Source organism: Elephantulus edwardii, unplaced genomic scaffold (assembly GCF_000299155.1).
Source record: "Elephantulus edwardii isolate Elephantulus edwardi_28Jun2011 unplaced genomic scaffold, EleEdw1.0 scaffold00002, whole genome shotgun sequence".
NCBI classification, from domain to species: Eukaryota; Metazoa; Chordata; class Mammalia; order Macroscelidea; family Macroscelididae; genus Elephantulus; species Elephantulus edwardii.
The window spans coordinates 172,992-186,005 of record NW_006399752.1 but is presented as its reverse complement, the minus strand read 5'-3'; the positions used below and the strand labels follow the sequence as shown (position 1 = coordinate 186,005).

At 38.3% G+C, this 13,014-nt stretch overlaps 1 protein-coding gene across 1 annotated transcript in view; it reads right to left on the bottom strand.

Annotated features, from left to right (window-relative positions):
- Positions 1-13,014, bottom strand: part of SOGA3 (SOGA family member 3) — a 64,056-nt gene that overhangs the window by 10,507 nt on the left and 40,535 nt on the right. Inside the window, exon 4 of the mRNA XM_006878971.1 lies at positions 2,774-2,845. Coding sequence (XP_006879033.1) covers positions 2,774-2,845 — 72 coding nt within the window. The remainder of the gene's footprint in view (positions 1-2,773; positions 2,846-13,014) is intronic.

Below are 13,014 nucleotides of genomic sequence, written 5' to 3'. Positions count from 1 at the left end.
TATATTATTTTTTCATAAAGTCACATGTACGGAATAGATCAAAGACACTGAAGCAAATTAACAAAATGAATATGAATATCATTAGATTAAGCAATGTGAAATCACTGTTTTTATAGGTCAAAATCAGTAGCATGTTGACAATTTCATGTGGTTCAACCTCAAAAAGTATGAACACAATAGTGTAAAAAAATGTATATTAAGCACATGAGAAGTTCAATATATTCTTAAGACACTATCAATTCAATGCTAATTAAGATGGTTCCTGGCTATAAAATATATGGCTAAGTGGGGGATATGAATAAGTAAATAGAATAGAAGATGATACAGTAATGTAAATTTGTGAATCAATAGTTCTCAACCTTCACTAAGTAAACAACAGAATCCTCTATAGTTCAGTTTTCACTTCAGATCTCCAAGAGTCTGGATCAGTCTCTTGGATTTGGTATTCGAAAAACAATAACTTCTGAAAAATAAATGGGTTGAAACAAAAGTAGGGACTTCAAATGCCAAAACCAGTGGATTTATAAATTTCTCAGAAAGAATAAAAACTGGCACAATGAAATGTATCTTGATGTTAGCGATATCCCAGGTCCAACTGAGAAACTGACTAAAGTTGTACATGCTTTTTGTAGAAAGGCATATGGCTGGACTTGCAATGGGAGATCCACAGACCCAGCAACAAGGAATTAAGAGCTCTTGCATTAGAGGGTATTGATGAAAATCATAAATATATTTTATTTTGTTTTTGAAAATAAGAAACATACTTTAACAAATGAAGCAGAGAACTCTGGTGGCATAGTGGTTAAGCAATGGAATGCCAACCATAAGGCTGGGGGTTCGTACCCATTAAGTGCTCTGCTGCAGAAAGATGTGGCACTCTCTGCTTCTGTAAAGCTTTATAGCCTTGACAATTCTTTAAGGCCAACTCTATTCTAAATAAATCATATATAGGATAACACTGCCTTTCCCCCCTTTGTCTAGGAAGCAGACAATTACGCCAAATAGATTTATTAATATTTTTAAAAATAAACCAAACTTTTGATTAAAACAGACTTAAGGTTTTACAGCAGGTAGCACACAGCATAGCATCTACCAGAAACAAAGTGAATGAGGGAAGAGGCAACACGTGAACTAGCCACAGAAAGACCTTTAGATTAGAGGTGCTTTTATTAGGACAAAAACAGTAGTAGTAGTAGTAGTAGTAGTAGTAGTAGTAGTAGTAGTAGTAGTAGTAGTAGTAGTAGAGCATACTTAGACTCTGTTAAGTAGATGGTATGTTCCTTTAAAGGGAAAGTGAGAAAGGAACACAAAAGTAATGATCCTGGTATGAATCTCTGGTAGTCTAGAAACACTGAAGCCTGGATGTGCTCTTTGTGCAAATATCAGGAATAAATTAATCACAAGGGCAAGAAGAATAGAGCGCAGAGCAGAGAAAAAGTGAGACCGGTAAGCATTTCATCATACTCTACTTTTTGAAAAACAAGTAAGCTCAACTTTTTCAAATTTTGAACCTTTGAAAGTAAATTTGAATATGTAAATTTTCTCACTTGAGGAAATAATCTCATAGAAATGAATAAAAGTTCATGCATAAAATACCATAGATGTCAAAGCACATGTTCAAAATTCAATAGCTAGCCAAGCATTCGGAGGCATCTCTTTCAATAGCACTTATGTCCCAAATATTTCTTTGTCTATTTTCCAAGCCTGTTTTACTGCAGCCATCAGTACCTTCCATTTACTATGGAAACAAAGTATTACGGTGATTACATTTCCAAGGCACCTAATAAGCCGATATTAAGGTACATCTTTTTCTGTTTTATTCTTATGCTTTTACTTCCTTTATTTTGCTTCCCCAGCTGCTGATATAATTGCTTCACTCTCTAGGACTCTGTTTTTGTACAAAGACTAAGGTGTGTCTGATACAGGCCATGGTCTTTGCTATCACTTGTTATGCATCAGAGAGTTGGATAATGACTGAGGAGGACAGAAGGAGAATTGATGCCTTTGAGCTATGGTGCTGGAGAAGAGTATTGACAGTACAATGGACTGCTAGGAAAACAAACAGATTCATCCTGGAAAGGGTCAAACTGGGCTGCTCCTTGGAGGAAAGGATTCTAAGGCTCCGTCTAACATACTTTGGACATGTTGCAAGGAGGGACAGGTCCTTGGAGAGGGACATCATGCTTGGTAGGGTGGAGGGACAGAAGGGGAAGGGCCCTATGAGGTGGATTGATTCACTGATTGGGGTAATTGAGATGGGTGTATCGGAAACAGTGCGATTGGCACAGGACAGAGCAGAGTTTAGGGATGTTGTACACAGGGTTGCTATGAGTCGCAAGCGATGGCACATAACAACAACAACTAGGACTCTGAAAAACCTCATTAGTCCCTCTCTCCTTTGCTCTCTCTTTCTACAACATTCTTTTCCCTCCTCCTCTCTGCTGACACTTAGAAACAGACATTCTTTTGACCTTATTAATAATGAGAACAATATAAGCACCATGTGCAGTTCTCAATGACAGGAACACTTAATGTAATAATGACATTTTGTTGTATATTTAAGATGTAAAACCAAGAATAATAGGAATTTTAGATCTAGCTTTGCAAACACAACTGAGGGCTGCATTCTACTTATTTCCGGAGCAACATAACTGGATATACATAACTCAGTATTTTTAATATATCTGGGCATTATGTCTACTTATAATATAGTCTATTATGCTATACATTTAGCTATGTTTGATTTAATAAATAAAATTGCATTTCCACATACCTCTGTAGGAGTTTGTTGAGCCTTTTTTTCAGATTTTGGTAAGTCTTTGCTTCCTCTTCTTTTCAAGGATAACTGAAATAAAGCATTAGTACATTTAGTTTGAGGAATGTTAATCTGAATTTACATTTTTTAAAAATTTTATTAATTTTAATGAACATTTACAGAGATTTTGGATTTTCATTCATTCATTCATTGTTGCACTTTTTTCTTTACCCCCACCTCCAAGTTCACTCACCTCCCTGAAAAGCAAAAGATAAACTTCTTCGTTGGTATACAATCCCCCCTCCCCCGAACCTACCCCTCTCTGCCCCACCCCACCCCCAATGCACTCTGCTATTCAACCTTAATTCTGGATTCCTGTGATAATCATAATATGCTATCATACATCACTTTTATACTGTTCTCTCCCTCATCTGTTTTCAATTAAGTATACATTATCTATCCAGTTTTTCTCAGTCTTACCCCAAACCTGATGTCTGTCACTTTCACAATTTTAAGGTAGCTCTTAAAATGGTAATGTATCTGAAGGGAATTGTGCTGTTAATGTAAAGGCCATACATTTCTGGTGGTTCAGAATCACCAAGAACTCTGAGGGAGAAAGGCAGAAATCTCCTGCTGCACAATGTACAGTCTCGGAAATCCAATGGAGGGTCTGCTATGAATAAGTTCCAACTAGATCGCAATGGCTTTTTGAGTGTAACATGATGAATTTATGCCAGATAAAAAGAATTTTTCAATAGTTGTGAAAGAGGAAAAGCCTCAAAGTAGATGTAGATTTTTACTTTGGACTGATACACACATCACAGACAGAACCTTGAGCCAGTTCTTCCTGGTTAGACATGGCCAACAAAGCAGAAGCATAGCAGACGTAAATTTGTAAAATGAGAGTGAACTCGAATGACAACTGGAACTGGAAACATTAGCAGTTAACAACCTACTATAAAATTAATCTCTCCCTTAGATAACAAGGCAGTGTATATGCTGCTTAGCAAACAAATGTCTTGATTAGCAAAGTTGGTAACAGTGGTGCCCCTCTCAATGGTAGTGGTCAATTGTGTATCTTTCATCTTTCAGTGTATATCTCCAGTGGCAATAATCCAATCTCCAGCATTAAGCTTCTAAAAAAGGCTCACTACACCTCTTCCAAGTCTTCTATTTGAAAGCATTTACCTATAAATTTTTCTATCCCTGTTATTACTCTTCTTTCTTCAAATTTTAAGAGTTTTGTTTATAATTCATCTGTGTATTTGAATTTTGTAAATAAACTAGTAGAAAATAAAACAAAATTGTTCTGACTTTGCTTAATTGGCTATGATGTAACTAGATCTAACAGGTTCAAAGCTCTGATCACAGTAAATAAACAGCTGCCAATTATCTAATTTATTTTTAAAAATACAGGAAACCTACTATGAAAATGCAGCTCAATCAACAAAATTTAAACTGCTGACTCAACATGCTACAGAGTTCAAATGAAAGTAATTTAAGTCACATATACATATACACAAAAATAGGGGAGCTCTGGTGGCCTAGTGGCAAGAAGCTGCACTGCAATCCCAGAGGCGCACGGTTCAAATCCACCAGATGCTCTGCCGGGAAAGGAGGGACAATCTCCTCCTGTACCAGTCAGATATGATTTGACAGTACACACACACACACACACACACAATAATAATAAAATAATAATAATAATAAAATAACTACATCATTATTTCCATCAATGGAGATAAATTGGTGTAGCTTGCCAAGTCAACTTTCAGTAGATTTGTTATAGAACGTAAGACTTTTCTCTCTTACACATCCATGTAAACACATGCAATGCATATGAACATACAGTAGGAAGTTATGCCCGATTTAAAAGGGCTCAACAACAACTCAGTGTGATAGTGTTGGAACCCACCCAAAGCTGACTTCCAGAGCTGATATCTAGAAGCTATAAATCATACAGAACGTGACTGCATATTTTTTACTGAGGAGCAGCTGATGGATTAGAATCCCCAGTCTTTGGGTTGGCAGCACAATTAATTACTTAACCACGAGGCTACCAGAGTTCTCTCTGAAAGGTCTAGCAGGCTAGAAAGTCACTTCAGCTGATTGCACAATACAGGAATGTAGGTTTTTTATTGCCAGATCTTCATTTTAAGAAAAAATTAGAAAACTGGATTTTTAAGCAAAATATCCCAACTATTAAAAGCTGGCCTTAGTCAAGATAAAAGTTGAGTACAACGACAACTCTGCAGATAAATGAATACATGTTGTCAGGTTCTACAGGGGCCAACTTAACTCATAGCAATGTCCTGCACAGCAGATTCTGCACTATCATCACAGTATTTGCTGTGCTGAAGCCCATTGTTCTAACACTATGTCAATTTATTTCATTAAGGGACTTCTCTTTCACTAATTCTCCATGTTTCCATGGATTAGTTTCTCTGACAACACTACTAAAGTATGTGAGGTGGAATTTTGCAATCTTTGCTTGCATTCTGGCTGTGACAGATTTGTTCTTTTGGCAGTCCATGTTATATTTAATATTCTTTGATAATACCATAATTCAAAGGCATCGTTTTTTTCAGTGTTCTTTATTAATTTTTCAACTTTCACATATATCTAATGCAATTGAAAATACCAAGGCATGGGTCAGGTGACATAAGTGTTTAAACTGACATCCTTGTTTTTTAAGCACTTCAAAGAGGTCGCTGTTAGCGGATTTGTCCAGTCCAATATGTCATTTGATTTCTTAACTGCTGCTTCCATGGGTGTTAATTGTATTTCCAAGTAAAACAAAATCCTTGTAATTCCAATCTTTTACCCTTCATTGTGATGTTGTTTATTGGTCCAAATGTGAGAATTTTTGTTTTCTTGATATTGAGGTTTAATACATAATAAAGGCTATTATCTTTTATTTGTCAAACATTCTTCTAGGTGGTATAGCACTGGTCTGTGCGTTGCTGTACAGAGGTAACTCGTGGTTGCTGTGATGCTGAAGACTGTGACAGTGATGTGCCAAATGTGGTAATGGGCACCCATGGTGGACAGTGTTGACTGGAGCTTCCCGACTAAAACAAGCCTGGAAGCAGGTGCGGCATCCACTTCTGAAAGGGCTTGCCTCCGGAAACTCTATGTACGAACAGTGCTCAGGCTTTTTGTTCATAGGGTTGCTATGAGTCATCTACAATTCAATGACACCTAACAATAACTAACATCTTTTATTTAGTAAGTGTCTGAATTTCTCTTCATGTTCAGCAAGCAAAATTATGTCATTTGTATAATTCTGGTTACTTATAAGGATTTCTCCAGTCATAATGCCATAGTCACAGTTTTTTGGAGGACTTAATATGATGCTGTTGGTATGGAGTATTGAATGGACTGTCAGAAGAATAAACAAGTCTGTCTTGAAGGAAATGCAATCAGGGTGCTCCTTAAAGATATAAAAGGTCAGACTTCATCCTTGGAAAAAGACATTATGCTGAGAAAGATAGTCAATAAAGGAGAGGAAGACCCTTGAGTAGATGGACTGATACACTGACTTCAACATTGGGCAACAATATGGTAGAGACTGTGAGAAGGGTGCAGGATAGGACTCCGATCTGTTGTTCACTGGGTGGATGTGAATTGTGGTCAACTTGACAGCACCTAAGCACAATAACAACAGTGCCACATTCTTCTTTATACAGTCCACTTCTAGATAATTTGATCACTTGAATAGGTATGGTGAAAAGGACACAACCCTGATGCACATCTCTCCTGATTTTAAACTAGGTATCCTTTTGTTTTGTTAGAATCACCTCTTGACTTATATACAAAAACCAAACTGTGGCATGCCAAACCACCTTTCAGGGTAACTCCCCTCTATAGCTCTCCTGATCTGCTGTATTTACACATTTCGTCTTGCAGTCATTGTTTACATAACCGTCCTTCTATTTAATGCTCAGGCTGCCAGTACTATCACCTGTATCTGCTTCACTTGTTTCTCAGGTCCTTGTTGTAGAAAGAAAGCATAGTGCAGCTAAGTCACCATCTTAAGAGGCTCTTTGGGTTTATCTTTGAAGGACATGCATGACTCAAACACGGAGAAATCCAAGTAAACAGCAAGACTGAAGGCATGGGAGAATGAGTACAACTTAAATATGACTTAAAAGGCCTGAAAAGAACTGATGGAGGTATGTTTGTTGCTGTTCCAATGAGTGGCTATTCAGTCAACCTATGACTCACGAAGAGCACATACAATTCTCCCTGGTACCACGACTGCCATTGGGATCTATAGTGTTTAAAACGGCTGAGTTTTGGTAGTAGCCAGGCCTTTCTTTCTGGTCTGTCTTAATCTGATGGGTCTACTGAGACCTACTGACCATCAAAGCAATATACAAGTGTCCACTGGAAGATGATGGTGGCTGTGAATTGGATGGAAATAAAATTGGATGGTTTTTCCACACAGTAATACAGTGAGCATTCTACCAATGAACCACCACTAGCCTCTCTCTATAGAGAGTGGAGTCATTATAGAAATAGGATAGAAGATGATGCTAGAAAGATTGAGGTCAGCTTGGTGAAATAAGCAATTTTGACTTTATCCTGTGGGCAATGTTAAAATGAGCCTTGCAAATTAATATAGAAGATATGCTGAAACTAGGACATTTTTTTCCTAAGAGGCATTTTCCATGATATTTTTATTCCAATATCAATCAGACAGTGTATCAAACTCAGACAAAGTTCTGGAAAACAAGGTTTCCTCTTGTAGAACAGTATATTGCCTTCGAGGTGCCCTCAGTATCTCAGGAATGTTAAGTATCACATGTAAATTTTCTATAAATATTTAATTCTCTTTCCACCTTCTTAGTATATTTCCATTTACTCTTTGGGCTCCTATGAAAACAAAGATACAAACACATTCATGCAGACAGAGAAAGTTACAGAAATGATCTAAGTTAAAGCAGTCCCTTCCTCTTGACCGTAAGATGGTATCTTTCATCTGTAACTTTCTCCTGCACTCCATTCAGCTTGCTCCCCTTTCATTTCCTCAATCTAGTGATCTCCACAGAGGGAGCAGTTTAGAAACCTGGAATTCATCTGGGTTTGCAATTTAGGCACTGCAGATGGTTCTTGAGATAAATGCCAAAAACACTTCTTGTTCACTTAATTCTCTGCATTCCCAACTTCAGTTCCCAAACAGGCAGCAACTTTTCTTTTTAAATCAATGTGAAGACCAGGAATTAGACCGTTTTGCCAACAATTATGTTTGCACAGCAATTATATAAAATGAACGGCTTGTGTTCTAAAAATGCACTGAGATTTTCTTTTTTTTTCCTCAGTGAAAGTCAATTCCATTTCTTAGTACACTGCATCTTTATTGTTTCAATAATTAAAAAAAGCAGGAACCTAAAATGTATTTGAGAAAATGGATTATGTGTGTAAAACTACTACCTCTATTATGATTAAGGTTAAAACAGCCCTCTATAGGGTAATTAAGTCAAGAAGGAAACTATTGTTATATTGCTGTCTAGAACTTATTGAGCACTTAGTACTTGCTGTGCACTTTTCTAAGGAGCCTGGTGGTGCAATGGTTAAGTTATCAAGTTTCTGATGTTTCTCAGCTTCTCTGCAGAAGGAAGACCTGGTACAGCATAAGAAACCATATGGGGCACTCTGTGCTCTGAAAATGCTGTAAGTCAGAAGCAATAGTACAAAAGCATAATATGTACTTTTTGGAACATGTTATATATAGGAGCTCATGTAATCTTCAGTTTTACCATTAATGGTGAACAAATAGCACATAAAAGGTAAGCCAGTCAGAACTAGAAATAGGATTCAAATGCAAATTATCTGGCATCAAAGCTCTTAGATATTCCACCATACTGTAGCCTAAAGAAGAAACGGGGAACTTAGAAAACAGTATAAGGTGTGTATTCTCAGAGACAGGGCTACAAGCATCTGGGGCTCTGTTTTGCATCTATTACACGTGTGTAGTGCAGGGGCCTGCTGACAGTAGACATTCATGGGTTCTCAGTCCCCTTGGAAACACTTATAACATCAAAGCAACACTGGCTGAGAGGCATGACTGCAGCCTGGAGGGAAACTTGAACAAGGCTCTGGCTCCAACACATCTTAAAAGAGAAGAGGCGGCATTCTTAGCCCTAAACATTCTTCCTCCCATCGATCCGCCTTGATGAGAGCCTAGTGAAAGAGATGTGGGTGAGGATGCACAGAAATCCTACTCATGACCACATTGTTCACTCACTTCTAAAAGGATAGGCCAAGACAGCTTTATACTAAGGCATGATTTGGGAACCAGAGTGTGAGTGATCACATCATGCCACTCTTCTTTGCAAACACCCCACTGGTTTCTCATCTTCCTGAGGCTCAGAGCCCAACTTTTCCCTAAGGCACACAAGAACTTGACTATGCACTAATTTTGTCCCAATAATATTTTAAAAAGAATTGACCAGACCTCAAACCAAGTCAATAAAGAGAATTGAAGTCAGAGTCCAGGCAGTTTTCCCCAAATCTCCCAGGGAAAGTGTAACCTGACTCTGGGAACCACTAACCTGCCCTGTGTGGTTGGCTCCACCCTCTGACTTCATCCCTCAACACACTACTCTAGTTTCATAGTCTTCTTGTAATCTCTCAAACATGCTCCGGATTTGGGAACTTAGGTATTAGGGTTTCCTCTGTCAGCAACACTTTCCCTGCATTCACTTTTTCCTCTTTTTTTCTTTTATTTGCACCAAAATATGTGCCAACTGAAATGCAGATCACAATTTTTCATGTTGTGTTGCCAGTATCACCAATCTCATGCAAGCATTCTAACACCATTAACAAAAACTCAGTGCCCTGCAAAGAAAAACCTCCACCTTCCCCATCCCCCTACTTCTCACCTATAGTAACCACTAACAGTCTGTAAGGGTATACCTTTCCTCTGTCACATACATGAGATCATACAGCATTGTCCCTCAGTGGCTGACGTGTTATACTCAAAACAATGTTCATATAGATTGTTTAGAATTTAATTTCTTTATGATGCCACAATATTTAACTTCATATATACTAAATTTCATTTATCCATTTATTTGTTTGTAGGTACTTGGGTTGTTTTTACCTTTTGGCGATTATGAAAGTGATACCATGAACATTAGTATACAGCTTTCTGTGTGTATTCCTGTGTCACTTCTTTAAGGTATTTCTCTAAGATTGAAATTTCTGAGTCAGATAATAATTCCATGCTCTATTTTTGAGAAACTACCCAAATGCTTTCCACAGTAGCTACACCCTGTTATATTCTGATCAACAATGGATGAGAGTTGCCATTTTCCCATTTGGTGGCATAGCGGTAAGGAGCTATACTGCCAACCTGAAAGAATATGGTTCAAATCCATCAGCTACTCTGCAAAAGAGAAAAGGACAAGCAATCTCCTCCTATGTGATTTTACTGTCTCTGAAAACACACTCGAGGGTCAGCTATGGGTCAGTTCTGACTTAATGGTACAGAGCAACCAACAACTTTTTGCTTTTCAGCCCCCTCTTTTTTTTTTTAAGTATTTGTCATTGTAACAGGAGTGATTTTTATTTGCATTTCTTGACACCATTGGCACCAGCAGTCAAGAAATCAAAAGATGTGTTGCAGTAAGAAAGTTTCTTGTGAGGGATTGCTAGGAAGTACTGAGGAACAACGATATCAGTTTAAAGACTATGACACATCTAATTTATGTTGCAGTCTCTGCAATCACTTGCAATGCATCTGAGAGCTGGACAATAAATAAGGATGACAGAAGAATTGATAACTTTGAACGGAGATGCTGGAGAAGAGCACTGAATATCCCATGGACTGCCAAAAAAACAAAGAGCGATTTCTTGGAGAAGGTATGGTCAGAGGGTTCCTTGGAGGTGAAGATTGTGAAGCTTCATTTCATATATTTTGTCTACATTGTTGACACGAGGCCGGTTGTTGGATAAAGACATTATGCTGGGGAAATGGCTGAGGGTCAGAGAAAAATAGGAAGACCCTTAGCAAAATGGATTGTCACAGTGACTGTAACAATGGACGTGAGCATTTGATGGACGCTGAGGATGGAACAGGAAAGGGCAAAGTTCAGCTCTTTATGGGATCGCTAATTGAGTCATCAAATCAGCTATGAGTCACAACTGATTTAATGGCACGTAACAACAACATAGAGTTTCTATTTTGTAACATGCTGAAATAAACTCTACAGCACCTAGCAAACAACAGCAATGACGTTGCACAGCTTTCTGTGTGCTAGCTGGTCCACTTCCACATAAGGCCTACTTTTATGACCCACTTCCACAGTTTCCAGCTATAGAGGTCTTCCCTGACCCCTTCATATAAAATAACAAATATGCCCCAGTTCTTTGTCCTTACACTGCTTTAGTTTTCTTCCTAGCTCCTCTTATCATCTTACTGAGTATTTGTCTTTTCTGTCTGCCTCCTCATTCTGGAATGTGAGTCCCATCAGAACAGGCTCATTATTTTAAGTCCCTGCTCTATCCTCCTCCCCCTTGGAATTTAGAAATAGACCTTGTAGAACGTATTGCTTAATAAATATGTGTTAAATGAAGAAATGGCCTCTTTAGCTTTATTGTTTACACAGATTTTTTTTCTTTTTAGAAGCACCCTTTTAAAAAGAAATTAATAGAAATCTAAGAAATAAAGTCCATTTGAAGGGGTCCATCTAAAAAGTTCCATTTAAAACTAGAAAAATAAAAATGCCTCAGACTTTTCAACAACAAAAACACATCATATACCTCTATTCTTTTCTAAGAATTGTCTTATTTTTTTAGATCAGGAAGTTTTTACTAGTGTCACAAAATGAAGTTTATAGATCTCAGAATCATTATCTCAAAGACCTATAGTTGCAGAATTCTTTGATTGGCAATCTGTCTTTTTATTTCTACTTTTCCTCTGTGCTTACCTCCTCTCACTGGCCCTGCCAAGTCCCTAGAAGCCCTGCTTCTATCTTCCTGACCTCAAGCTGACGTCACGGGGGGCCCTGCTCCAAGGTGCTCTGTTTTTTACCCTTCAGACATGGGCAGTGTGCTGAGGCAGGAGCCAAGTCCATGAACCTCCTGCTCTTTTGCTTTTACAAGCCTTGAGGACTTATCAGCGTGATGATTCTAATATGAGCTAAGTTCCTTTCCATATAACTCACTAAGCGCTTTCAAAAAGCAACCTGGAAATGATGGGAATAATAACATATAACCCACATACCTCAATCAGAATCTTTTATGTAGGCTTATAAATTTTCATTACTGATAAAGATCATCCATAGTAAGCTGTTTACAAAAATAGCTGTTTCTGCTCCTAGCAGGCAGACTAATTGCAATGTGCCCCATCACATTTTTGTTTATAGATGCCACGGAGTCAAACACAACTCATAGCGACCCTATGAATAATAGGTCAGAACCTTGCCCTATCCTTAGTCATTCTCATGATCTAGCCTATTGTTACAGTCACTGTGTCAATTCACTTTGTTGAGCATCTCTCTCACTTTCCTTGCATCATTTTCCGAGGACTGGCTGCTGACAAGACATTGTAGTACTGAGCTCACCCTTGAGGGACCTTGCACATTTCTGTTCGTTCTTTTGGAAACTTGCTGAACCAAGGCATAACTGACTAAATGAAGTGTCATCAGGCCTAGAAACTGGCCACTTAACCTCTCAAAGCAGAGGTCTCACACCATCAGGTAACTATAAATACATAGGTGGGTCCAAAAGAGACCAAATAAGCATAATAGAATACCTATGGTATTATGAGATAAATAAATTATTGTTGTTCCAAACCCCTAAGATTTAGAGTGATTTATTACATGGCAAAAGCAGCCAATACTGATGACTTTGCTGGGCCTTTATCTAACAACCTTTACCTAACCATCTGCAGGAGAGGTGAGAGGCACATGGGCTGATCATGAGCATCAACCAAGACCTGGGAGTTGCACTGTTGGAACCTTGCCACATCTCTGGCACTTCTGCTACTCTGGCAGGATGAACTTCCTCCTCTCTAGCTGCAGGAGAGGAGACAAGTATGCTGATCTGTCACTTGCACCAACTGAGATTTGGAGGCTGAACTTCTGGGACCTTGTCTTTTCCCTGAGCAAAATATCCTGAACAGTACTGCTAGGACTTTGCTTAAACCTGGGAGAAATTTCATTCTCTCATCGAACTATAGAACAGGAGAGAGAAGCAAGCCTGCCACAGCTGAACAAATGGAGAGACCACCCACCTCTCTGTCCCTTAAA